This window comes from Gallinula chloropus (genome assembly GCF_964237585.1).
Source record: "Gallinula chloropus genome assembly, chromosome: 1".
Lineage (NCBI taxonomy): Eukaryota > Metazoa > Chordata > Aves > Gruiformes > Rallidae > Gallinula > Gallinula chloropus.
This window is the reverse complement of record NC_140085.1, coordinates 123,371,581-123,398,248: the sequence shown is the minus strand read 5'-3', so window position 1 is coordinate 123,398,248 and position 26,668 is coordinate 123,371,581. Positions and strand designations below refer to the sequence as shown.

Here is a 26,668-nt window from a genome sequence, read left to right as displayed (position 1 = left end):
TCTTTGCTTGCAAACTGAACAAGAACAAACACACCTGTGGAGGTATGATAAATATGATATTTGCATTTGTTTAAATTCTGAAATATTAATCAAAAATTTGGTTAACATTGTGAGCAATCTCTAGGAAGGATACAATTTTGTCTGGTATCTCTGTTGAAATTGGTTTATCTAACATAACTCAGTGACTGATGAAATCCATTTGACAGATTTTCCAACTGATACTCCAATACCTTTAACAGTTCCACTCTTTGATGACATAAAGCCAAACATGGATAATTATGTTAAATACTAAAATTACTGATTTATAATATTCAGAATTATAAAATTACACTAATAAATATCTTAAAACATTACTTAATTGGACAATCCCATCTTTAATCTTTTGTTCTAATAATTTGCTTTTTAGTGTTGCATTTCATCTGAATATTGGTCAAATCAGAATTTTTCTCATGACAGGAAGGATTTATTTGCTTTAAAACCAGAGGAAACTTGAATAATTAAGATGGGAAACTTCTTCCACTCATATTAAAGACATTGAAATAGACATTAATATAACCTAATACCTGAAACACAGATTAAAGTTTTAAAAAAGAAGCAGTAATCTGGAAGTTGAATTCAATACTGTATGGTGGGACTAAACCTAGAATGCAACATATTCAGGAGAAGATGGGGTATTTAAACACCACCCCCTGCCTTTGTCATCAAAACTGTGAAGGAGGTCATGTTACCTTTCCAAACATGAGTCTGTAATGGAAGAAACAAATTCAAAAAGGGGCAGATAGCTTAAATTATAGGTACTTTGTTATACCAAATTCACCAAAGCTACCCTTTAACTCAAAGCACTACTGTAATTCACAAATAACATTTCAGAATTCAACACATACAACAATATATAGAACTGAGTATTCTATTAAGAAGAAAAGAAAGAAAATTACTGCAGTTAGTGTTGAATCTGTCTTTTCTCTAGCAATATAATGTAGTTGTTGGTGATACGTGAATCTCTGGTTATAAATTAGGAAAGATGAAAGATCACTTTTTTTTTCTTTTTAATTTCCTGGACAAGGTAACATGCAATCTTCAGAAGCCAAAAGTCACTATAATTAAATCTAATCTATTTCTGTGACAATGACCTAAACGTAAAATAAATAATAGTTGTAGGTGATTAATGTAGTTTGTGCCCATTAGGCTTCTTAGCTCCTATTCAAATATCAATTGATGAAATGATTTGCAACAGAATTTGTTGAATTTTAACCTAATGTATGAAGATGTGTTAACACACATGACATAAAAGACAGACTAAAATTAATACTTCATGTTTTATACTTTTATATTAATGTAATCTATGTATGCAAAATATAGGACAGTTCAGTAATTGACTGTGATCTTTAGCTATTATCTTCAGAGCTCTCTTTTAATAACATTTGGTCTTCTATTGCAATATATGAAGCTGAAAGCTGTTTAGTTTCTGAATGTAAAAAATGCACGTATTATGGTTACATGACATTCCTCTATTTTCCCCATACAATCAGTTTTCTACCTTCTCAGCTTTAATTTAGGATCTTATTAAATATTCCTCTCTCTCTGACCCATATATCAGTTTGTACAAATAAACCAACCCTGATGTATGTCACAGAATCACAGAATGGTAGTGGGGTCGAAGGGGCCTCTGTAGATCATCCAGTTCAAACCCCTCTGCTAAAGCAGGATCTCCTAGAGCAGGTGGTCCGCAACCACACTGGGCAGCCTACCCCAGTTCACTCTCACCTTCAAGATAAAGAAGTTTTTTTTCATATTCAGGTGGCAGCTCTTGTGTTCCAGTTTGTTCCTGTTCACCATTGTCCTGTCACTGGGCAACACTGAAAAAGTCTTGCCTCATCCTTTTGACATCTTGACACCCACCTTTAGATACTTATAAGATCCCCACTCAGTCTGCTCTTCTCCAGGCAAAACAGAGCCACATCTCTCAGCCTTTCCTCTATGAGAGATGCTCCAGTCCCCTCATCATCTTTATAGCCCTTCCTTGGAATCTCTCCAGTAGTTCCTTGCCTTTCTTGAATTGGGCAGCCCGGAACTGGACACAGCACTCTGATGTGGCCTCATCAGGACAGAGTAGAGGGAGAGGAGAACTTCCCTCCACCTGCTGGCCACACTCTTCTTAATGCACCCCAGGATACCATTGGCCTCCTTGGCCACAAGGGGACAGTGCTAGCTCATGGAGAGCTTGTTGTCCCCCAGGTCTCCCAGATCCTTCTCTGCAGAGATACTTCCCAGCAGGACAACCCTTAACCTGTACTGGCACCTGGAGTTAGTCCTCCCTAGGTCTAGGATCCTACATTTGCCCTTGTTGAATCAGGTTCCTTTCTACTCAGCTCTCCAACCTGTCCAGATCTCACTGAATACCAGCACAGACTTCTGGTGTGTTATGTCTTCCCTATGCCAACTACCTTGTTTCTAGAAAAGATGCAATTGCCGTTTCTTTCCCCTCCACAACATGTTTCCTCAGTTTCTTTTTTTCACGTTAAAGTTTCTATATTTGCATCCCTGAACCTCTTGCACCAGAGTTTCTATGCATTTGTCCTCCCTTTTCTCATCTCCTCATAATAAAAAAGGACAAATACTTAAGAGCATTAAATGTTAATAATGTTCAGAGTTCTTTATAGGACATGTACTATTAGGTAGTTATCAATGGTCAATAACAAACACTTTTCAGGATCTGGAGCATCTAGAACTCCAGCCAATCTCAAGGAAAATACGAAAGCTGAGCCCATCTGTACAGCTCTCAGTCCTTGAAAGGACAAAAATGTTAGGCAGTAACGTGGAAGGGCTTCTGTAATGGAGGAGGGAAAAACAGTATACATAACAGTAACAGGACGAAGATTTTTATCAGTAGAAGTTAGTCTCAGTGTAAAAGTGAGTCTGGAGAATAAAATTATTCCAGGTATTTGTTTGAAGCTTCCTTGTGGCTAAATTGATTGAATTCTTATTCACAGATCCTGCAAGTTGGTAGTAACAGCCATGACTATTAGATATTCTTCTATTCTTATATTAACATTTTATCTATTAACCTAAATATTTACCTATTCTGTTGATTCATAGAAACTTGTGAGATTTCTAATGTAGTTGGTTTCTTTACAACTTCTGCTTCTATCTCCTGAATATCATTTGCAATGAACACTGCAGTCCATCTCAAAATCATTCCACAAAGCATTCCAGGGAAAAACCACGTATACTTTAGTTTGTGCCATTTTTCAAGCTTCATTGTTTTCATCCTTAAGCTACAAAATCTCTTGAACATATACTTATAATGCTTATAATCCTTGAGACTATATTGCATGTTCGGAACCCACAGTCTGATAGCCAGTATGTTTTGAAAAGGCACTCTTCTATCACTTCTAGGAAATAACAGAAATCTTACTTACAGGGTGTTTTGGATCAGTCTCAGTTGAAAAATTGCTAGGATTGCTGTTATCAATTTCCAGCTCCAGAGTTTCATGTGTAGGATTAGACAGAGGTATGTATAGACGAGTCCACCTGGAAATAAAAGTATATGCAATGGCTATTCATTACAAAATTTCTTCCATTGTATTTTATTATTGATCACTTGTTTTTTTTTCTTGGAAAATGATTACTATTTAAAATAAGAATTATGTTTTATTGCACTATTATAGACATGTGTAGTATTATTAACTCTCAATTATTATTACTAGAAATAAAATTAACATAAAAGCACTACTAATATGCGTTATTAATAATTACTAAAGATGGCAATAGCCATTCTAATACTTGGGTCTTTCATAAGGGCAGAATTCGTCTTGCTGTACTTCACTTGCCAGAAAGTTCAAGATAGCTGGCTAAAAGGACTATCTAGCTCTCTCAGTTCCCAACAAGGAGATAAAAATTTTCAGGGAGAATTGGTCCTAATGTACATCTCTAAGATGTGGAATCACTTTCATTGTCTACAGGAGGAGTCTAGACTTAACACCTTAAATGTGATGCCTAATTTTCAGATAGGAAGATATGGAAATGAATCCCAGTTGCTTTGATACAGCAGCTTCACCTTTATTCCGAGGCCCCAATTTGCAGATTTATGTATCACATTTCTTTCTTTACTTTCTGTAAATCTAACTTTGGAATAAAACATTTTGCTGAAATAAGAGTGCCAAGGCCAACAAAAAAAAAAAAATTTGGTTCCAAAAAGTACAAAAATTTTAAGAATGTCTTAGTATTCTCCAGTCTGTCCATGGACACATAGTCTTCCTCAGGAAAAGCACTGGACAGAAATTAAAGATACAGATAAATTATATCTGTAACTCCTTTTTGTGTAAGAAATGGTTTACAGGAAAAGCTTGTAATTGAGTGGTGCTGCCAATAGCTTTTGATGTAGTGCCACCAGACAATTATTTTCCTTGATCATCTTGTAATCCTGAGATCTCAAAACAAACTTACTGTACCACACCAGCCACTTCAATGGAGTGCTTCCTGCTTCCATCCTCTTCCTTCCTCTGCACAGACTCAAAATCTGGGGGGGTTTGCTACAATTGTTGTGTTGCTTATTATAACATAATGATGAATCATTATGTTGCACATGCAGATTATGTATTTTAATGAGCATTTTGGCTATCCTGGAACAAAGATTGGCCTATGCTGACTACCTCAATGTTATTCTTTAAATCAGACTGTCCTTTTCTAATTAAAGAATAAACAAGCACAAGATACCTTAAATAGGGGGCATAATTTTCAAGAAGAATTCAAGAGACTCCTCAAAATTCCTCTATTCTGATAAAAATAACATATTATTTGTTTTTAACAAAGATATATATATATGACCATAAATCACTTTCTCATTAAAATGCCATGGGACACAGAAAAGAGACTCAAGGTGAATCAGTGAAAACAGTAAATAAGAAAATCTTGAAATATGAGATTCATATATTGGTTTTGCCATGATTTATCTATCTAATGGATATTCCCTCTAGTCAAAGCTGTAGCAGGTCAACTACTCCACATAACCTCTGGAAAAAATCAGTCAGTTAATGATAGCTAAATCAGTAAGGAAAAAGAAAATATAAAAAGCAACATTCAAGCTTTACAACTGTGACTTCAGCCCCTAAAACTTTGGTGCATGTGGGTTCCTTCCATCATACCCATTGATATAAATCCCCTGCAGAAAAATGGCAGACTTGTTTTTAACTAACACTGTCAAAGCATTGTATCACTGAGCTCTCAACAGCAGAGAGTAGAGAAATACCAGAAACTTTCACACAAGAACTTCAGATCCACATGATAATTCCCATTTTTCAAATTTATTATCTCTAGGCTTTACTTTTTTTGTCTGGCCTCTTTTATACATAATGTTTTGCCAAAGGGAAAAGGATGTTGGTATACCTGAAATTTCAGTAAGCATTTGACTGTTACAAGTTCTTCAAGTGATCAAAATCCATTAAGAACCTCTGCCACCCAACATAGTTTTGTGGTTATGCCAGAAAAAGTTGTTGCATGTGACAGTAAATTCAAGACCACTGTGAACATCATTTTACTGACTCATCTTCAATGACTCCACTGCAGAGCTCACAACAGGGTGGATAAAGGAAGGTGGAGAATATCAAGGAGAAGGTTTAATCCCTCAGAGGCATATACTAAAGGATGTTTTACATCTACCTTGACAGAAACAAAAAGCAGATCTGACTGTGATAAAGTCAGAATGTTAGGGTATCTGAAGAAGGATTAAGAGATAAACTGCTAGAAGTTGTTATTTTCTATTTCAAGAATTGGTTAGAAATTGATTCTACGAGTATCACCGTGTTCTTAGCTCCTAATACAGTTCCAAGTGATGTTTCAAGGACACAAATACTTAAATTTTTCAGATCGATCACAAAAAGAATGCAGCAAGCACATAATGAAAAGCATTATTCTTAGAAGGATATCAGATACAATAATGCTTCTTCCACATTCAAGGAAAAGGTGGTAGAGTGGAAGTTAGTCTCTTAAAGAACTACAAAGGTTCACCAATCAGAAATGCTTAAAAACATTTTATGACGCTTGCAGCCCACATCTCTGGAAACATAGCAAGGAAGTACACCCATTCGAAACAAACCAAAGTGACACCTTTCTTAAATAGGCAACACCTGCATTGACTTCATGTTTTCAGCACACATTAATGCAGCCCATTTACTTGTGCTATCTTTTTTTTTCAGAAGTTAGAGCAATTCTCACTGATTTAATTGCAACCCCAATGCCATCATCAATTGCCATTGTCCAAAATTTTGCACTTCAAGAAGAAGAGCTGATGACATTATGCTGATGACACAATAGAAATAAATTTATGGGGAAATGAGTGTGTTGCATGAAATAACAACTAAAAGCAGAAGACTTTATGAAACCAAAATCTATATGGCAGAAAATACAAACAGAAAAGGAAATTTTGTTATTCTGTTTAATAATATATATAAAAATATATATCTGAAATGGACTGCTGTTAATTTCCTCTTTATATTATTGTTGTTGCTGCTGTTGCTAATAATTAAATTGAACAGTACTACTTTGTTCTTCTACAATGTTCTGCCCAGGAAAGATGTAGTTCATTTACACATGCATAGGAATTACAACATGCATCTACTTGTAAAGTGAAATCTCATTTTGAAAAACAAAATATGGAATTCGATGAACTTGAGATGATAGCTTTGACAGGCAAGTGTGGTAGCTAATGGAGCTAATCCTTTCCAACATATATTTTATTTGGGAAAGGATGATTTGACATTCTCAGCCAGTCCAATAGTTCACAGGTACTGCATGCTACATTAAATTATGAGTATCAGACAGTCTGAATGGAAAAGTTTTAAGTTATTTCTAACTCCTAAGAGTATCAGCCTACATAGCAGAGGAAAAATATGGCTTTTACTCCAGTCAGCCCAGAATTTTAAAGTAAAAACCAGGAAAAGGCCAGGTCTATTGATTTCTTTAGGAAAACATAGTAACAAAGGCATTGCCAGTTAACTTTGGTCTGTGCATCATATATGAACAGCAGAATATATGCACTCACAAAACTTTAATCAGGTAAAATTTCATGTTCTACATGCAACAACATGTTTTTGCTTGGTCTGAAATGTGTATTATTTTTTAGATTTAGTGAAAGATAAGATATACAGAAGTAAATATAATTTAGCATTCAGAAGAGCAGTTTGTCCACAGGACCTGCTACTAAGCAGAGGTAATAGGTGGAAAAGCGCTACTGAAATTCTGGCATTCTTTAAAGTCTTATCCTGAAAGTTTGGATTTCTGTCTTGGAAGTCAGAACTGAAAATTACTCTATTGAAATGCAAGATGCAATTATATTGAAGGAAGACACAAATTGAGATAATTTCTTTGTCTGGTCTAAGTAGTTAATTTTCTTAATACTTGCAGTGTTCCAACCATGTCTACTTGCAGGATCTGCAGGACAGAAGTTATATTACTTTGCCATTTCTTCAGAAGTTAAAAGAAATTAATAACTGCTCTTCAAACATTTGTAAAGCAGGACTGTGAGATATATTCCTAGTTCAGAAAGAGAAATGAAATGGAAAATAAACCAATCCCACAGAACTCTGTATTACCGTTCTTTTATGATTAGATACTGCAGTATTTTCAGAGTGATTTCTATATAAAGATTTCAGAGGAAGTCTACATATAGACTACAATCCCATTTCAATTGCTTTTCTACAAGGAGAATTTCACCTATCTACACATATATCTATGAAATTATCTGCTAACTTCTATAGTACATACACAGCACTATTCTGGCTTTTTGATGTAAACTCTTCATGTGTTCCATGATACTTCAAAACAGTGATCAAGTTCAGCGCTACAAACTACATACTTACTTTCCAAGGTCACATTCTATTTCAGGTAGACTAGTTGGTAATGGTTCCTCTACAATCAACTTCAGTGCATACCAGAACTCTCCAATCATATCTGACAGGAAAATGACACTAAAAACAGATACATAAGTTTAATATGACACAGCTGTTGTGCAGGCAATTAAAAATGTACAGAATAAAATTCAGGAAAAACTTAATGAGTTCAATACAGAAAGTCATTAATTAGCTTCCAGTTTTCCACAATACTTCTTGCTGGTATCTGAATTCAGCAACCTAAAATAATACTATTTACAATAACTGACACAACATATCTTCAACTTTCTTAACTTTTTTAGCATTAAAAGTTGTTGGGGAGGAAGTTCTTTTTTTTTTTTTGCTCTTTTCAAAAACACAACTAAAAAGCATTTCATCTGCTAACTTACAAGATCAAGCTTTAATTTCAATGTCACGATATTTTCTTTTTAGCCATTTTTAACTCAAAGGACAAAGAAATAGAAATAGTATCCCATTATTTTAAAAACAAAAATCTTTTCAAATCTAGTGATGAAAACTGAGGAATAGATATAGACACGTTTATATGAGCACAACAAAGAGATATGCTTCAAAGGAATATTCAATATACTGTTTTGATATACAATCAAATGTTGTCAAGACTGAAAATTGCTTCCTGCTAGGTGATATATGTACAGCAGTATATTTCTGTGACAGACATTCTAACACAGTCCTTTCCTGTTGCAGATTTCTTTTTCTATTTCTTGGGGTTTTTTGAATACCACATTCATAATTGCATTAAACCAAAGCACTGTGAGCATTTCAACATTTACATGAAATGCACTAAGCAAACCTGTGACCCACTAAGGACCAGTTCTTGTTCTAAATGATAGTCTGTGTCCATGACTTCATGCTTCCAGACTATCCCCTGTGCCAACAGAGCCTTTAAAGTGAGGGTTAAACAGCTTCACAAAAAATCATCCATTTGCAGAGGTACACCTGCCACAGATGCTTTTATAACGCTTCTTCCCAGCTTATGCTGCTGCTAACACAGGAAAGGACATGTAGCATGGCTTCTGAAAAAAAAGCATGGTTGTTGTGTGGAAGCACCTCTGTCCAGCTATAATTGTAGTCCTCGGGAGCTACTGTAATTTAAAGCACCTATCAGACAGCTCTCTAGTATAGTACTGCACAATTGCACTGAATATGTACAAATATGTGTTATGTTATCTTCGCATATATTACCCTAAGTTCAAGCCTGCCAATCAGCTGATCCAAAGTTTTGCCAGTTAAAACAAACTTTTATTTTTATGATTTGGAAATTCTGCACTTGAAAAGTACCAGAAATATTATCCAGTATGAAATAATGAGGTCTGTGTTCATTCACAGCTTCAGAATGCATGATTTCTACAAATGCCCACAGGAAAAAAAAGTACTAATATGATAGCACTCATTTTTATAAAACAGTGTTGCTTGAAAGCTGTACAGTACAATGATGCATGCCATTATCCTGGTCTTTGGAAAAATCAACACAAGCAAATTGAAAAAAAACTTCTCTTTTCTCCTCATAAACCATCATTCTCCCCATTGCCATATTTTTGCCACTCAATTGATATCACTGAAAGACAAGGAATTTCTTTTCAATCAGGAATTCAACTAATTAATGCTTTGCTAAGCAAATTTAGTAAAAAAGGCTTTGCAATTCTGCATTCTTGAGATGCTTGCTGAACTGGTTTAGCTGAAACTAAGATCAAGACGTCATCTGTCTTGGTATTGCCAATTACCTGTATGGTTTCATTGAGATTTCCAATTTAATAAAAAAACAGTAATTTAAACTCTATATTTGTTTAGTATATCATTACTACTTAATGAAGCATCCATCAGCTAAATGGATTTACAAGAAGACTATTAACGGGTTCTTTAACTGGTTTTGGTGATGTTATTACAGATTCATTCCTTCCCTGAGTAGAAAACCTGTAAATGTTCCCTTTACAGAACTTACAAATTTACAAAACAAAGGATCATCTGAAATCCTCAGAGAGAACCTTCTTACATTAAGTAAGTTCCTAAAGCATTTTCTGCTGAATTCTAGTGAGCTAGAGTAACTAGGTGTTATACTACTGCCTGCTAGACAGTTTTTCCCCCTCAGAGGACAGCTGTTCTTAGGGATATAATACATTTAAGGTTTGATATTTTTGTTTAAATTCATTTTATTACTTTTGGGAGGGGGGGTTAGGGTGATATCTCATCAGATGACAAAGGCTTAAATGCAAGTAGTTCATGTCTTAGTACAAGAGCCACAATCACAAGTATCAAAACCGTGCAACTTACCGTCCATCTGAAGTGCCAACAACAGCTGGCGAAAACTTTAGTTCATACAGAAATGTTTCTTTGGGTCTAAGAGTGAAAGCCTTTTGTCCACAAAGTGACTGATTCTCCAACACCACACTGAGCTGGAGAATTTTATCTGAAGGATTAGTGAGGGGAATACGAATTCCAGTAGTATCCTAGAAAAAAAAAAAACAACATAAAAAAAAAAAAGATCTTTCTCAAACAAGTGTGAGATGCTTACTCATGACTTACACTTACTCAAATACATGCTGCACCTTTGTTTGATGTGTGAACTAACCCAAAATAGGCAAGTTGCAGGAAAAAACATGTCAGCCAATCTTCAAATTGTAAACCCTTTAATGTCACAAATACAAAAAAAGTCATCCTGGCCAGTCTGCATTCTAAGAAGCTACTTCACTTCCCAAGATATGGCTGAGGCTTTCCAAATACACCTTACAGGCAGGCCTGCTATAGCCCCAACCAGGTAAATCCACCAAACCACCTCTCAACAGCCAAGCACAGACAGATGTCCATTTTGCAAGCTGGCAAATGATTCACACTGAATTCTGCAAGATCTGTTCCTCTTAATTTTTAAGTTATATCATACTACTTATCATTAAAATAACACAACCACAATAAACATTTCCTCTCTCACTCCTGTTTGATATTTTCCTTACTAGGGATCTATATATCTTTTCATTAAAAGTCTATGAACAGACTCCTTCAGACAAGGACCATCTTTTCTTGACCATCTGGAAAACACTACAACTATCCACATTAAGTTCCAGTTACTGGATGAATATGTGTACTTTACATGTAGAACAGCTTTAAGATGAGCAGGAATGAGGTAAATCACCCTGCCCAGCTCCTGCTTTGCATCACTGAGCAACCCTTGAAACATTGCTCTATTTCAGCAGTCCTAAGGTTAAACATAGTGTAAACCCATCCTGTGTACCTCATGTGTGTAAGTATCAATACACTTTAAGAAAAAAAGCACTTTAGACAGACCGAAAGGAATATATTTGTGATGGAATTCCATCGTCACAATTTAAATCTGCAGTTTAAAATACTTACATTTGCCTATGTTCATCTATATAAAATATGCAAAATCCAATGTCAAATATATGTATTTATATCTCTGAATCTATATTTATCCCTATTTTGATCTGTTTCCTTTGCTCTAACCAAGCAGTTAATTTTCAAAATGCAGCGTTTTTTAAACATATCATGTTAGCTCTCAGCAAAATTTTTCCTGATTCCTTTTCATAAAAGATAAATAATTCAAATTGAATTGCAATATGGAAAAAGATAAAATTTCTATTAAAACAAATAATACACTAAAAAACTGAACATTAATTTCTTTACAACCCAGCTCCATTTTGAGGCTGCCTATGACTTGGTAAATTTGTATATGTTTACATTTATAGAAAATAACTACTGGAACACACATAAAAAACATTTAATGTTCTACAGATGGCAAGATTACATCAACAATTTAAATCTTTCAAGTGCCTTCCATCAGTAAGATGGAATTCAAATTTGCCATAAAATATTTTAAAGCTCAGATTAATAGTTTTTACCAGTGTAAACAAATTTCTAAATCTATCTACCATTTTATTGCTAAAGGCTTCATAACAACTTTGTAGTAAAACATCTACATGCTGTGTTGAAGAAATGCTTTTACAGAAAACAGGAAATACTGGACTGCTTATTTAGGAAAAAATGGAGCAACTATCAAAGAAACCTTTGTCACCTTGTACACAATGGAGATTTTATATTGCCAACATTGACTTAACGTAAAACAAAGTTCTCTTGCCACCATAAAATGAATGCCTAAAATTATGTATTTCCCTGGAATTTCATATGAAATTGCCCTGGAATTGCTATAAACATTTCAGAGATCTGCTACTTCATGGATGCTAACAATGTGAGATGTGTATTTTTCAACAGACGGTATAAATATTGTCTATTTGTAGGCCTTAAAGGATTGTTATGGAGGTACTGTAGTAGGAAAAATAACAAAATGTCCATGCAATTGCTAAGAGTATTTTTTTTCCCGAAAGTACCATTTTACCAGAAAGAATGCAAAGGAGTAACATCATAGACAAGTTCCAAACACATTGATAGTCATTAATTTAGGTCTACATTTCAGTGTCATGTTTTTTATAAACATTTTGATAGATGGAAAATGTAAAAGTTAAAAAAAATAAGATAAATAATCTCATTCCTCAAACTGCTTCTTGCAACAAGAATTCCACTTAGATTCCTTAGTAAGGAATCTATTCTTATCACTACTACAGTACAATAAATAACTAGAAGAGAAAAATATGCAAAGGACATTTACTATCAGAGGCTAAGAGTGCAATGAGTTTCAGGTGAAAATTTACATATAAATTTACATCTAAAAATCGGACTGGATTGAATTTCTTTGGGTTGAAATGTGCATTAGTGCCTAAGTAACAATGCCCTAACACAGAATACAGAGACGTTTAATTCATAAATTGTTACAATAATTTTAATCTCACTGACTAAAAAATACTGCACTGTTAACCTCTTAATATGGACTAGACATTGAACCAAGTAAGCAAATTGAGAAAACAGTGTTTCGCAATAGATGATTGCTAAAATTGCCTTTCCAAAACCAAAGGCAAGAAGGGAACTGCAAAAGCACTATATTCTGTGACTGAAGCCATATATGATGTCTTCAGGTCCATGAAAAGAAACCATGCACATTGGGATACTCACAGCAAAGTGATATTACAAAACTGTGTAACACATATAGGATAAACTAAGGGGCTAAAAAATATGCACATATTTGGACTTCCATACATCCCAGTTTTGTCCATATGTATAATGTTTCTGGTTTGTTATGGATAGAAGTTGTTGTAGCAAAGACAAGTTGAATTACAAGAGAAATGCTACATTAAGATAATTATAAAAAACATACCCAAAAAAGGGATACGGACTGACTCAAAGTCAAATTAATATCCCAAAATTCCCATAACTGAGGAAGGAATAACTCTGCTTCCATGTTAATGAATATTCCTTTGCATTTGCAATCAAGACCACTTCTGAGTCCATATATGTGAAGCTCCATATTGAGAAGCTCAATAATTCTCCATCCTTCTGAGACAAGAGGCAGATTTCCTTTTCAGATCCAGCAGTGTGAATGAGGAAATTATCAATTACAGCTACTTTTAGCCAACCTCTGGCACTTTCCATGATCAGGTCTGTTCCCTAAACTGCCACGTACATAAAGTAACCTGGCTTACCACAGCTGATTCCATCTTTTCCATTGCCACAGCCAATCTAGAAGGAGATATATGCTACTGCATTAATGTAACGAAGGACCAAATTAATCTTCAGAAGGTTTTACAGGAAAAACATTTACATCTACTTTGTCAACAACATTTTTGGAAAGCGTGACTCAGCAACTGACAAATTTCAATACAGCTTTTCATCATTCTTCTAGGTCACTTGGATGTGCAACTACATGTAATATATGAGGTGTCAATGGTGGAAAATATATGTGAATGAAATCAATAAATGTATTTACAGTCTTTGTTCAATAGGACTATTTTGTTTGTCTGACAGTTCAGTAAATCCAGGCTGAATCTCTCAAAAAGAGACATCCCTCTCTTTTCCAGGATTTCCTATCCCCTTCACAAGTGGTCACATCCAGAATGCCAGAACAAAATACTTAAGGTCAGTATCACTTAATAAAAGCACTAGAAAATGCAACATTTCTAAGAAGTCAGAAATATACTGCTCTTGGATAATGAAGTTAATAAAGCTACCACTTACTACTGCATTTTCAGAGAGTCAGCTATAGGAAAGGTAATATGCAGTTCTTCTTCAAGCATGTCACCACACAGAGATACTTGTCCAAAATCAACTTCACAACAGTGAAAACCACTGTTCACAACCAGTCCTTTCAGGGAAGTCAGAGAGATGTAAAATTTAGGATACTTTGTTTCCAAATAGCTTCTGACCAGGTAAACAGTCAAAAACCCCTGTTTTCTTCAGTCATTTCTCTCAGATCTAGGCTAAATCTTACCCACAGAGATCTTTGTGAATATCAGACATCAGGTTAAGTAAGCAAATCTTTGTCAATATATACAAAACTACAAAGTTTAGATCCTGAGGTAATTTTATCTACCCATATAACGGTTTGACAAAATGCTGCAATTATTTTCAGATGGTCCCATTGTTTTGTTTTCAAGTGCTATCTGAAGTTGGAAAAGTGCTGTAAATTCATAATTACAATTGATTACAACAGGCTTTGGAAGGCCTGGTGAGTGTTTATGATTTTTCCATATCCATAATGAAGCCAGTGACTGAAACAACAGAATTGCTTCCAGGAACTTAGTCTAATAGTGTTTAATTTACCCTATTAGACAATGAAAGCAATATTTGCACCATTGAGAATATCGTCCTAGATTGAAAATTTGATGTGGTAAGGTTAGAAAGTTCCCACTGCCATGAAGCTACAAACATGATGAAGATTACATCAGTGAATGCTGAGGTATCAGAGGTCACTCAGAACTGACAAGGAAAAGGCCGTGGCCAGCACTGCCTGTATTCCAGTGCTTCCAAGACTTTCAGAAATACTTGGTAAAAATAAACTTCTCTGAAAAGGTGACGGAACAGCTTATTCTGGAGTTTATTAATATGGGTATGGAGGAGAAGGTGGTTATTTGGAATGGCCAACATGGGTTCACCATGGGGAAATTATGCCTGATCAATCTGATAGCTTTCTGTCAGGTCTGTATCAGGAACATCATAGCCACCAAGACCAGGGAGGTGATGATCCCCCTGTACTCAGCTCTGGTGAGTCATACCTGGAATACTGTGTTCAGTTTTGGGTCCTTCACTACAAGAAAGACATCAAAGCCCTGGATCATGTCCAGAGAAGGGCAAAAAAGCTGGTAAGAGTATGGAGCACAAGTCTTACGAGGAGCAGTTGAGGGAACTGTGACAGTTTAGTCTGGAGAAGAGGAGACTCAGGGGAGACATTATTGCTCTCTACAACTACCTGAAAGGAGGTTGTGGTGAGCGGTGGGTCAGGACAAGAGGCCATGGCTGCAAGTTGCACTAGGTTCAGGTTAGAAATGAGGAAAAATTTCTCCTCAGAAAAAGTTGGAATGTGTTGCCTAGGGAGGAGGTGGAGTCACCATCCCTCAGGGTGTTTAAGGAAAGGTTGGATGAGGTACTCAGGGACATGGTTTAGTAAGTAATATAAGTGGTAGGGGGACGGTTGGACTAGGTGATTGTGGAGGTCTTTTCCAACCTTAATGATTCTGTGATTCATATAATTCATGACCAGCTAGGTGGATGCAGAACAGTGCATGTTGTCTACCTTGAATTCATCAAGGTTTCTAACTCTCTCATAGCATCCTTGTAAAGAAATTTAAGTAGTGTGGGTTGGATCAGTGGGCAGTGAGTTGTATTGAGAACTGGATGAATGGAAGAGCCCAGAGGGTTGTGGCAAGCAACACAGAGTCAAGATGGAGGCCTGTAGTCACTGGTGTGTCCTGAGAGACCTACTTACTCTGTAGGTCTAACGATATTTTTAAGGAAGTATGTTTCTTTGCAATTTAAAAGACTGATATCACAATCATCACTGGCACAAAACATATAGAGGTAGAAAGAGTTCTAGAACAAAACTGAAATTTTCAAGGTTTGTACTGAGAATAACTTTTGCTCCCGCATGTTCCAAGAATTGAAAATTACAAGCTGGTAAAATGTCTTGGGTAAAAACCTTTCTATCCCAAATTCTAGGATTTTTTAACCCAACTTTTATTTTTGGCATATTTCTGCAGTCCCAGGAGCCAGAAAGTATCAGTATTGTAATGCAAAAAGAACTTAAATGTTCATAATTTTTCCTAAAGCAAAAGTATATATAAATAAATCTGAAGGAATAGTGTCTTTAAGACTTATCTAGTTCTATGCTTTACTATGACTCAAAAGATCAGATAAACTTTAAAAGAAAGCATACCCAATGTTAGTTGCTTCTCCAAGCAAAGTTAACTTTTAAGTCCTTAAAGTTTACTCACAGATTGTGTCATACAACAAATGCGGCATTAGTCTTCTGTATGTGACATCCTAGAAGTATCTGTATTAGTAACCTCTCTCACACAGATTCCCCTCGTATTTTAAAAAGTAATATAAATTCACTATATCACAAACAGTGTTTATTAATAACATCAAAATATAGTATTACTGACTTATATCTGCTACTAGAACGTCTGAAAGAGCTAAAATTAGAGCAGTCTGAGCTAAGGCTGACCCTTGCACTTCTCAGGGTCTCTCTATGCAGTCCAACTAGTTCTACTGTCACCAAGAAAGCAGCCTCTCCCTCTGTATGTGGTGGTACAGGAAAGATATGGAATAAAGTTTTTGTAAGAGAACCATGGCTATGTGAGTAAGAATATAAAACCCTTTAAATACTGACCTCTCCATCTTCCCATGTGCTCGCTTTTGTGTAACTGGCACATCATTTTGTGAGGGAAAGGACTGGTATTACAGTCACTGCTATTTTCTAGCATATCCATGTATCCAGACATGAACCATTATTTCATTCTCTATCTTTTGTACAGTAAAATGTATCCTACTCAGATTTCAATTTTAAAACTTGGGTAAATATCCATTAAGTGTTTCTCAATTGTTATATTCATCCTACAGTCACCATCTGCTGTGCATGGTTCACATAGAACAGACTGTTGCATTCATTTTCCTAACAACTGACAAAAACAAGGAGGTTTGAAGGTTGGAAAGAACTAGAACCAGAAATGGAAACACCCTGCCTATTCTTAGATCTGCATGCAAACATCTTGCTAAGTGTGAAGACTGAGAGAGTGATCTTTTGAAATCACTGCCAAGGAGCACGGCAGCAGCGCGTTCGCGGCACCGACCTGGGGGCCATTGCAAATAGCAACAGTGGCACAAGTCTCAACCCAGCAAGAACAACTCTCGCTGAAGCGGGGGCCAGCAACATATGTTTCAGAGTTACATGACTAACTTTTGAGCACTCGTGGTTCTCAGGGATTTGAAAGGAAAGATTTGGAGGAGAATAGACAAAACCTATAGTCCCCACAATTACGTGGAAACCAAACTCAATCCCTTCCAGGCATTTGGTTTTATTAAACCAGAAACTAGTAATTCACTGTTCAAAACAGACTTTTCCTTCTGGCTCATCTCCTGCTGTACAGATCCTGCTCGGAGCTCACATATTAGATATTTCCTCTCAAGACAGTCAATGCTTTTTTTTCAAATATATGGATGGATTTGAAGGTCTCTTGACTCAGTGAACCAGCAATATACACTTAGAATTTTCTCCGTGAAATAGATAACTGCTAAAAAATAAGTGTGCTGAAAGCAATATCTGCCAGCTTTTTGGACATTCTACACAAAAAAACTTAAGAATTGGCCCTTGACCTCTAATAGAGCCTGAATAAATCCATTATAATATTTGCAAGGCAAAGTAACTGTTACAGTCTATTTTTTCCAAATAATATGAGATAATGAACCTGAATTTATCAGCCTGAATTCAGCCTCAGTACTACTGTTTCCCATCAGGAAATCCACAATAAACACCAAAGTAAAGCACAGTAACAATTTTTTTTAATTGCAAATTGTTACAATGTTGTCAATGGTTGAATATAGTTAATAATTCTCAACTGCTAAAATTAAAAAACATATGGTTGTTTATTCTGCATTTAGAACACAAAAAATCCTTCAAATGTACAAACTCATAATAAATGGAAGTGTTATTTAATGAATGAATAATGAATATTCAGGAACCAACTGCCAACTGGCTTTTGAATGCTTGCTGCTTTCTCAGACGGTTCCTTTGAATTCTTAAAAATCTTTGTGAAGCGTCTTTTCTACTTCCCAGAGAAATATATAAATCAATAATTACTGAATATGCATGTACTATATTTTTCTACGTGAAATGAGTAACGTTAATTTTTATTCCACGTTTCTCTCAAATAACTTTAGGTGGAGCATCTCCCCTACAAGGAAAGACTGAAAGAACTGGGGCTGTTCAGCCTTAAGAAAAGAAGACTGAAAGGGGATCTGATTAATTTTTATAAATATGTCAAGTGTGGGACACAGGGGGAAATGTCCAGGCCCTTTTCAGTGGTATGTGGGGACAGGACAAGGGGCAATGGCTGCAAGTTGGAGCACAGGAAGTTCCGCACCAACATGCAGAAGAACTTTTACACAGTGAGGGTGACAGAGCCCTGGGACAGGCTGCCCAGGGGGGTGTGGAGTCTCCATCTCTGGAGATATTCAAGTCCCGCCTGGACGCCTCCCTGTGCAATATGAGCTGGGGAGCTGCTTTGGCAGGGGGTTTGGACTCGATGATCTCTGGAGGTCCCTTCCAACCCCTACAATTCTGTGATTCTATGATTTTTAAATAGTGTTCTGATCACAGGAACACAGCAATACTATTTTGGAGAAGCAGGGATATTGCTACCCCTGCCAAATGAGTCTTAAGTAAAAATACAGTTTCCTTTTATATAGATATACAAAATTAATAGGCATGGAATTAACAACAGAGTGACCTTCTTCCTTTTTCTTTGTATTACACAAGGAAAGCAGTGAGTTCTCACTACTCACAAGTTCACATTAATCACTGAGGGGAACACTAGTGGCAGTACCACCAATTTTCTTGACAACTCAGAAAAATGGGAGGACAGATTTAAAGGTTATATTTCTGCAGAAAAATTCACACATCACTTCTAAGAGCCTCCAAACTTAATTTTAAAATTTATACTTCCGTACTTTTTTTTTTTTTTGAGAAATTCTCACTGTTTTCTCTCAGGTTCTTCTTGTTATTAAAAACAAAAAAACAACCCCACAAAACAAATAATAAACCCAAATATACAGTGTTTGTACACAACCATGTTTTGCCTTGAGCTAAAAATCTAGCATAAGTTCCAGTGATAAGAAAGACAATCATTACAGAGGTATATTCAAGGAACAGAGTTCAAACCTTCCATTTTCCTTTCAGTGATGGTACTTTAGAATCTAATTCTGTAAGTTATACAATCTCTAAGCTATACCATCTGTACTCCATACACCATCAGTGAGTAAACTAATAACAAACAAACAAAAAAAACAAAACAAAACAAAAAAACCCAACCCAAATCTTTTTCTAGGGACTTTCTGTGTTAAATACACCCTCTTGTTTTGATCCATAAGCTACAAGGTTAGCTACAGCAGTTATGGCTTCTCTTTCTTCACTTGCCAGTTATTTTTCACACGTATGACCATTCACCTAGCCAAGATGGAACACCCCTCTAATTACTTGGTTTACATCAAACTTTACATTTTTGTTGAATTGCAGTTAGTGACAGCTCACGTGTCATTTTGTGATCTACATTAGCTCCCTGCTGTTGTGACACAGAACTTATTCAAGCATCTGTAGGAAAGAGAGGGGGGTTTAGCAGCTGCTATATATTTGTGAATGTTTTCACTCACATTCTAGTATTTCTAATAATTTAGCCTCCATTTGATAACTCTCTTGCTTGGGTTTTTTATTCAGGTCAAGAATTTCAGTGCTCCATACAATGTAAAATTATGTTGGATTTTACTGTGTTTTTTGCAAATATTCATACTGAATTAGATTAAAAATTATAGGCAGAGTTTAAATGCACCTTGATAATTTATTTTACGCTAAGAGTCAATACTATACTTTAAATCTAGCTTTTCCTTTTACCATATTAAGACTATTTTCAGATCAGAAAATGCTGGAACAAAATGCATGATCCTAAAGGATAAAAAGCTACACTACATTTTTCAGGGTCTCATATCACAATTTCTGCTAATATAGCTTTTGCATTTCTTACTAGTGCCAAACACCTCCCTACCACCACACTCACCCAACACCAAGGCTTTTGAAACATTGCCATCTGATTCCTAGTACTACAGAAGTTCACAATCAGGATACTCCACTTCAAAGAAAGAGCATACTGGAAGTGATATATGAATAATGATATTTAATATATTTTGACAAATGCTTACTGGTATGGATTTTTCTCCTCACATAAACACATGCTGCCATGTAAAATTAACTGAGGAAACTCTTCTCCCTTCCCAGCATCTGTTACTGGAAGACGCAGTCCCCTAATACTTGTATCACATATTTTTATTTGCAAAAATGTTCCTGCAGCAAAATACCATGCCAGTCATTTCTATTCATAGAAACTATTACCAGCATCCATTATTAAAGTCGGTATTTCTTAGCTGCTTACGTGTCCTGCAGAAAGCAGGATGTCTAGATGATAAAGCAAATATCCGTTTACAGAAGGTAAGAAAAATAATTGCTCTGAAAATAAAAACCTTACAAAGTATAATTTAAAGATAAACACAATTGCAACTCTTTGGAGAAAAAACCACAATAACAATTAAGTAAACATACTAAACAGTTACTTTATCTTTATGTACTTAAGCAATTTAAACCATTCAACTTATTAAATATGATGCAATAGTTCAAAACTAACAGTTTAATTAATTTTTGAGAGTGAAAGCATGTATTTATCTAATAATACAGATATGATTAAATAAATTTAAGTGATTAATGAAATCTAAATTACAATAATAATTTCACATGCATAAGGAAAGGAGAGTACAAAAGAGACTCCTGTTGTGCACTGTAGACAAACTGCTTCAGGTTTTTATAGAATTCAACCTTATCTGTGGTCCAAAATTAGAAGCAGATATCAGCATAATAAAAATATAATTATTCAAATAGGATAAAGACGACACTTTTTTTCAAGGATTTATTTTAGTTCATATCACTGAGCTTAAATGAGGTCTTAGTAAGTACTGAGTTTCATTATTCAAAAAGTGATTGTGTGTGGTCACTTAATAGAATTGATGAATCTGCTGTGATAGCAGTCAGAGCAACAATAAAAATTACATTTTTCTTCTAATGTAGTAGGAAAAAAAATTAAACATTTAGAGTAATCTTACCAGAGCTCTGCATTTCACATCTATCTCTCTTTCTGGTGCTGTAGGTATGCTGTTAATCTTTAAGGAGAACCACACTTCACAATTTGAAAAACTTCCTCCTATGTTAAAAAGAACAAAATGCCTTACAAATCATGTCATGAGGAGATCAATCCTGGCAGCATTCAAATCAATGAGAAATTTGGACTTTTATCAGAAATGCCAGTCACTGTTCATACTGAGACAAAGCAAATCATGAGCTGATTTAACTGCTGTCAACCAACTACATTATCTAATTCCTTCTTGACTGGATTCAAAATAGTAACATAATCAATATATACACAAATTGAATGGAAATAGCACTTTGCCAAATTAGTTTCCATTGTTTCAGAATTTTACATATCGATTCATAACTGTATTTCTTAAAAAAGACAATGATAAAAAACATTCCAAATTTTGTTCTTAACAAAAGTTCATCCACCATAGATTCAAAACTACAATTTAAACAAATTCAAATTTTCAGTTACAAAGAATCAATTTTCAAATATATGTTTGAACATACATTGACTTATACTGCAATGCATTTTTCATCAGGTTTTGAAATAGGACACACTGTTTCATTGTGATAACAAAAGAAGTTGGCTTTAAAGAGACAGAGAATGCTCAAACATGTTAAATACACGTATCAAAACATTCATGCATCAGTATTATTCTATTAGATCAGATTCATTATCTATCTTATCCTAAGCTCTGTTATTAATGACTAGCAAAATTTTGGGCAAAAAATGAGAAATTCTTACTATATGTACAACAGCTGAAATTCATCAGAGACTCCCTTTGAATTTCTGAGATAATTTATGAAGCCTATTTATGACACACATGTATATGCAGGAAATTATAAAGCTAGATTTTAAATTCTGATGATGTTGATAATTATGAAATACTTAAATATTTGGAAGTTGCATGAATGTTACAATTAAGGCCAGAAGCAGGGATGTGTTTACTATTGATAATCATGGGATGCATAGGTGAGCAGATCTTTGAAATACTGGTAGTCCATTATTTTTATAATTTTATGTTATATCAAGAAGATTAAATCAAAATAACTTATTTTAATATGACCTTTGCTACATAACATAACTTAAATTCTGTACAGTTACGCAGAGTCATTGTGCAACTTCAGGCATGCAATCTCTATTTTGCTAAAGCATATCTTTGAAATAGACTTTGAGTCTTGATTTGAAGATAGCTACCAGCAGTTTGTTCTGGTGGGTAATTACTGGCATTGAAAGACATTTAAATATGAGTCTAATCTCTGATTTTCATTAGATTTGCTTCAATTTCTGACCAAAAGATCTTGTAATTACTTCCATTACTTCCTCTGATAGATTGAAGAGATCTAGCGTTAAGCATCCAGCATTTTCCTGTATTTAGACCATACTCATGAATGTTAATAAAATTACCCCTCAATTTTGTTTGGATAGGTGAGATTGAGCCTACCGTCTCTCATCATAAGGCCTGATCTCTACAACACAAATATTTTACATGACAATTTTTTTGTAAATACAAATGGTTGTTTAAAAATATATACAGAGGAAATCCTTGCAGCATTCCTGTTTATCAGTATATTCTATGACATTAAAATAACATGAACCCTCCTACTCACACTTCCCTGAATTATACACTAGCGAGTTACATTAAAAGTTCTGTTTTACCACAGCATTAACCTTGGGAGCTCCTACTGTGGTTTTTTTTTTTTCTACTGTGGCCTCAACTCTTCTCAGAGCCCCTGTTTTCCTTGTTGCAGTTCCTTATTCTGCATCATACCTTGTATCTGTATCTTACTGTCTTTAATTATACCTCTTTCTTTAAATCTTGCCTGAATACATCCTGTATTAATTTACCTCCTTTTCTATTCTTTTGTTCAGGCTAGTTTGATATGCACAGAATTTGCTGGTTTGTTGGGGGTTTTTTAATACCAGCAGAATACTACAGTCTTCCAGTCTGGGAATAGCTTCAGTATCTTAAGATCTATCTATCTAACATCATTGAGGTAAAGTCATCATCTGAATGTCCAATAAAGGAATCTGGCATGCACATAACCCTGAGTTCAATCAATTTAAAAATGTGGACAAAACATTATATACAGAAGAGAGACGACTTCTACAAGATGGGAGGATCTCCTTACACCAAATCAGATGATGTCCCCTGGAACATGAAGCAAAAGTTCTCAGTTAAAGACCAAAGAAGAAAAAAGGTTGCCCATAGCTCGGGACATCACATCCTTCAAGAAAGCAGGCAAACTGTAGGAAAGGGTACAACAGAAGGCTACAAAATTCAGGTGGGAAACAGTAAATAATAATGTCAACAATAAAGTTCCATTTACACAGGATATGTGATTCAACAGCAGGACAAAGGGTTTTATTGAAGTAAAGCAACACATTAATGAATGAATATTCTGTACAATTAAGGAAAACAGAAAAGAGCATAAACTGTTATTTAAACAGAAAATTAACAAGACTGTCTTCCTGTCCCCAAACCTCAAAGAGCACTCATTAAAAAAACAAAACCAAAAACTAAACACACCAAAAAAACCCCAACCTTTGAATGACCTTGCTGAAGGCCTAAAAAAAAGCAGTAATAAAATCTTTTCAAACACATCTGAAGCTGATAGCCTGCCAAACTCTGCAGGGCTGAAAGACGATCAGGGTGGAAACAGAATGCCCAAGTAAGATAAGGCTGCAGCACAAAATCTCAATTAATTTGCAGTAGTGTTTGTTATAGTGGAATCCTGGGGCTTCCTCCCAGAGCTTGTTTTAAGGGGAATGCTTTAGAAGGACACTCCCAAATTAAGGTTTCAGCAGGAAAAACTTTGGAGCAGACTGATAAAGCGCAAATAACCCAGGCATGAGAGCTTCTGCCCAACAATTCAAAAGGAACTCACGCATGAAAGCCTGGTCAGTGCAAACTGGCACATGACACGTTAAGTCACCTTCAGGTACACAGAAATTAAATGGCAGAGAATGCACTGCCAGTTTGTAGAGAGGTCTCTGGGGTGAGAAACTGCAAATGTGAGTTTGTTTATACATTGCAAAGAAAATTATTAAGAAACACAAAAAAGGGAGAGAAGCCACGAAACTACTTGAATTCTTGGACTAAGTCAGCAGCTGCGTAAATAAGTGTGATGTATGTTGGTTTTCCAAAAGTCTGTTTCTAAGATCCAATTCCAAAGGTGTCTAAGGAAACTCAGCTGCAGAAGAAAGAATGTGAGAAGATGGGCTTAAAATGCAGAAAAGTCCTAAACTACTTTTTCTCCCTAGGACAGATAGATATTTTAAGTATCATACTCTGTCTCTAACAAACTGATCAACTGACAGTGTATCTCCAGTGTTCCGGGAGTACCTTCACTTTTTCCCTAATGCACAATCACAGGTTTTGTGGACCTGCTTTGTTTACTTGTCATTATAATATTATGCCTTCCAGCAAATAACACATCTATACTGCTACCAATCTATTTTTCTATATAGACATTTACACCTTGCTATGCTGTCTCTCATCACAGATTATTTTCCTCTGCACTCTTAACTTTCCTGAATCACTTTTTTGTACTTTGTAATTGCAGTAATGTTATAAATTACTCACCTTTTCCTTTTTGCTTTTATAAATCCATTGATTCCATTCACACACATTGCCTAAAAATCTCCTGACATTTCTAAAAAGTAAAGCTTTCAGGTCAGCTTGCTTTCTTTTAATTTTGACTTAAAATATTTTTACATTTTTGCTTTATTTTGTTTTGTTTTGTAGGGAATTCTTACTTTCTTTTTGTATTCTTTATGCATTTGAAAGTTTAGATTAGTTTTTCTGGAAAATTTCCTTAATTTTGGAAAATGAGGTATTTTTTCTGGATATTCTAAATAAACACCACCACGCACAGATTACCTTTCTGGAAAATAGCCATCATGTTTGGGAGGGAATATCTTACACACATTTTTAAATGATACTGCATGTATTTAGATACATTAGATAGTATTATTTGTGTAGCACCTTCAACAGAGATTTCCCAAAACAATTTTCAAATACTTTAATCAAAACATTTTTCTTAACACATGGAAAGTACCTGGCAATTCTCTGCTGAAGGTGCATCTTTCCATCTATTTTTGCAGCTGAACTCTTTAAAAAAAATCAAGCAAGCATTCTTGCAAATATTGTTCAGTATTAAGCTTCAAAGTTGTATAAACTTTGACATTCTGACAACTTTTACTCAGTAAAAAAATAATGGGATGGCTGCTTTGCTGCCCACTTGCATTGATAAAAACATAAAACCCAGGGCTTTGTCCCCACTTAGCCATAAACCTGATACACAACAACCACTTTATAGATAAGTCCCATGTCAAGTCTTTATCCACATAATGTATTTGAATAGGCTAGCCCAAAGCCAATCTATTTCAAGTATCTTCATTCTCAAGTAATTATAGCCTAAGTATACTCTAAATTTCTTCCTTTGCCAAGGCAACCCACAAGACAGAACCTACTTCTTACCCTCAGAAATACTTAGAAGTCACTTCCAAAGTTATTAAAATCTATTAAAGCTTTAGCTGTCTGAAAAAAAAATTAAAATAACCAGACTAAATTCACAATAGTGGCTCCTGACCTTTCCTTTAGCTGCATCTTGGTGTTTCTGTTTCAAAACTGAAGAGATTGCATGGCTGAAAACAGGTCTGTTACTTCATTTGCTAATGTACAAAGCAGAAGGTGAGTGGTTTGGGGATTTCTTTTGCTAGTTTTTGTTAGATTGTTTCTTTAAAAGAGTTTTACTTTACCAGACAGCATATGCTGGGAAAACCAACATATGTCCCAGGCATTGGAGATAAACTCAGTACACTCATGATGAAACAGAGGTGGCTCATTCCTAATTCACAGAACAAGATTATATCTGTGTGTATATCTAATATATCTGTTTTCCAAACACATTTAAAAAACAGGCAGAAATAAAAGTAGCCACTCTTCCTTTTCTTTCTACCCCAGAAAATGCTTATTCTAATAAAATAATGTTCAAATTTATGGCACTTTTTCAAGATGATGCCTTTTTCTCTGCAAAAAATACCTTAATCCAGAATACAATGCTCTCAGAACTCTATGAACAACTCAAAACACGGAATACTATTGCAAACACAATTATAAACTCATGCTTTTCTAAACTTGCATTGACATTTTCAATGCATTTGAAGTCTCTTCTTAATTCGATGTGGTACGAGATAAACTTGGTTTCACTTTAGGTTTCTCTTACCATGTCACTCTGGGGCTTTAATGACAAATAAAAATCTTTAGCCTCTTTATGCAACCATCAGGTCATGATCTTGTCAGATCTCATAAAACAAACCAACCAAATTTTGGTCAGTATTTCAGACAGAAATCAACACTAAAAAGGAGTGAGCACAAATCTTCTGAACATAAGAATGCATCTAATTAAATATGTAATCTCCACTATCTTCTCTTTTAGTTTCTTCCTTGGTCAGTATGCTTTTCCACTTACT

General features: G+C 35.2%; 1 protein-coding gene across 1 annotated transcript in view; it reads right to left on the bottom strand.

Moving 5' to 3' along the window:
* CFAP47 (cilia and flagella associated protein 47) overlaps nucleotides 1-26,668 on the bottom strand; it is a gene marked incomplete at both ends in the record, with an annotated part of 308,599 nt that overhangs the window by 85,675 nt on the left and 196,256 nt on the right. Inside the window, 4 exons of the mRNA XM_084279564.1 lie at nucleotides 3,420-3,531; nucleotides 7,857-7,964; nucleotides 10,176-10,351; nucleotides 21,159-21,256. Coding sequence (XP_084135690.1) covers nucleotides 3,420-3,531; nucleotides 7,857-7,964; nucleotides 10,176-10,351; nucleotides 21,159-21,256 — 494 coding nt within the window. The remainder of the gene's footprint in view (nucleotides 1-3,419; nucleotides 3,532-7,856; nucleotides 7,965-10,175; nucleotides 10,352-21,158; nucleotides 21,257-26,668) is intronic.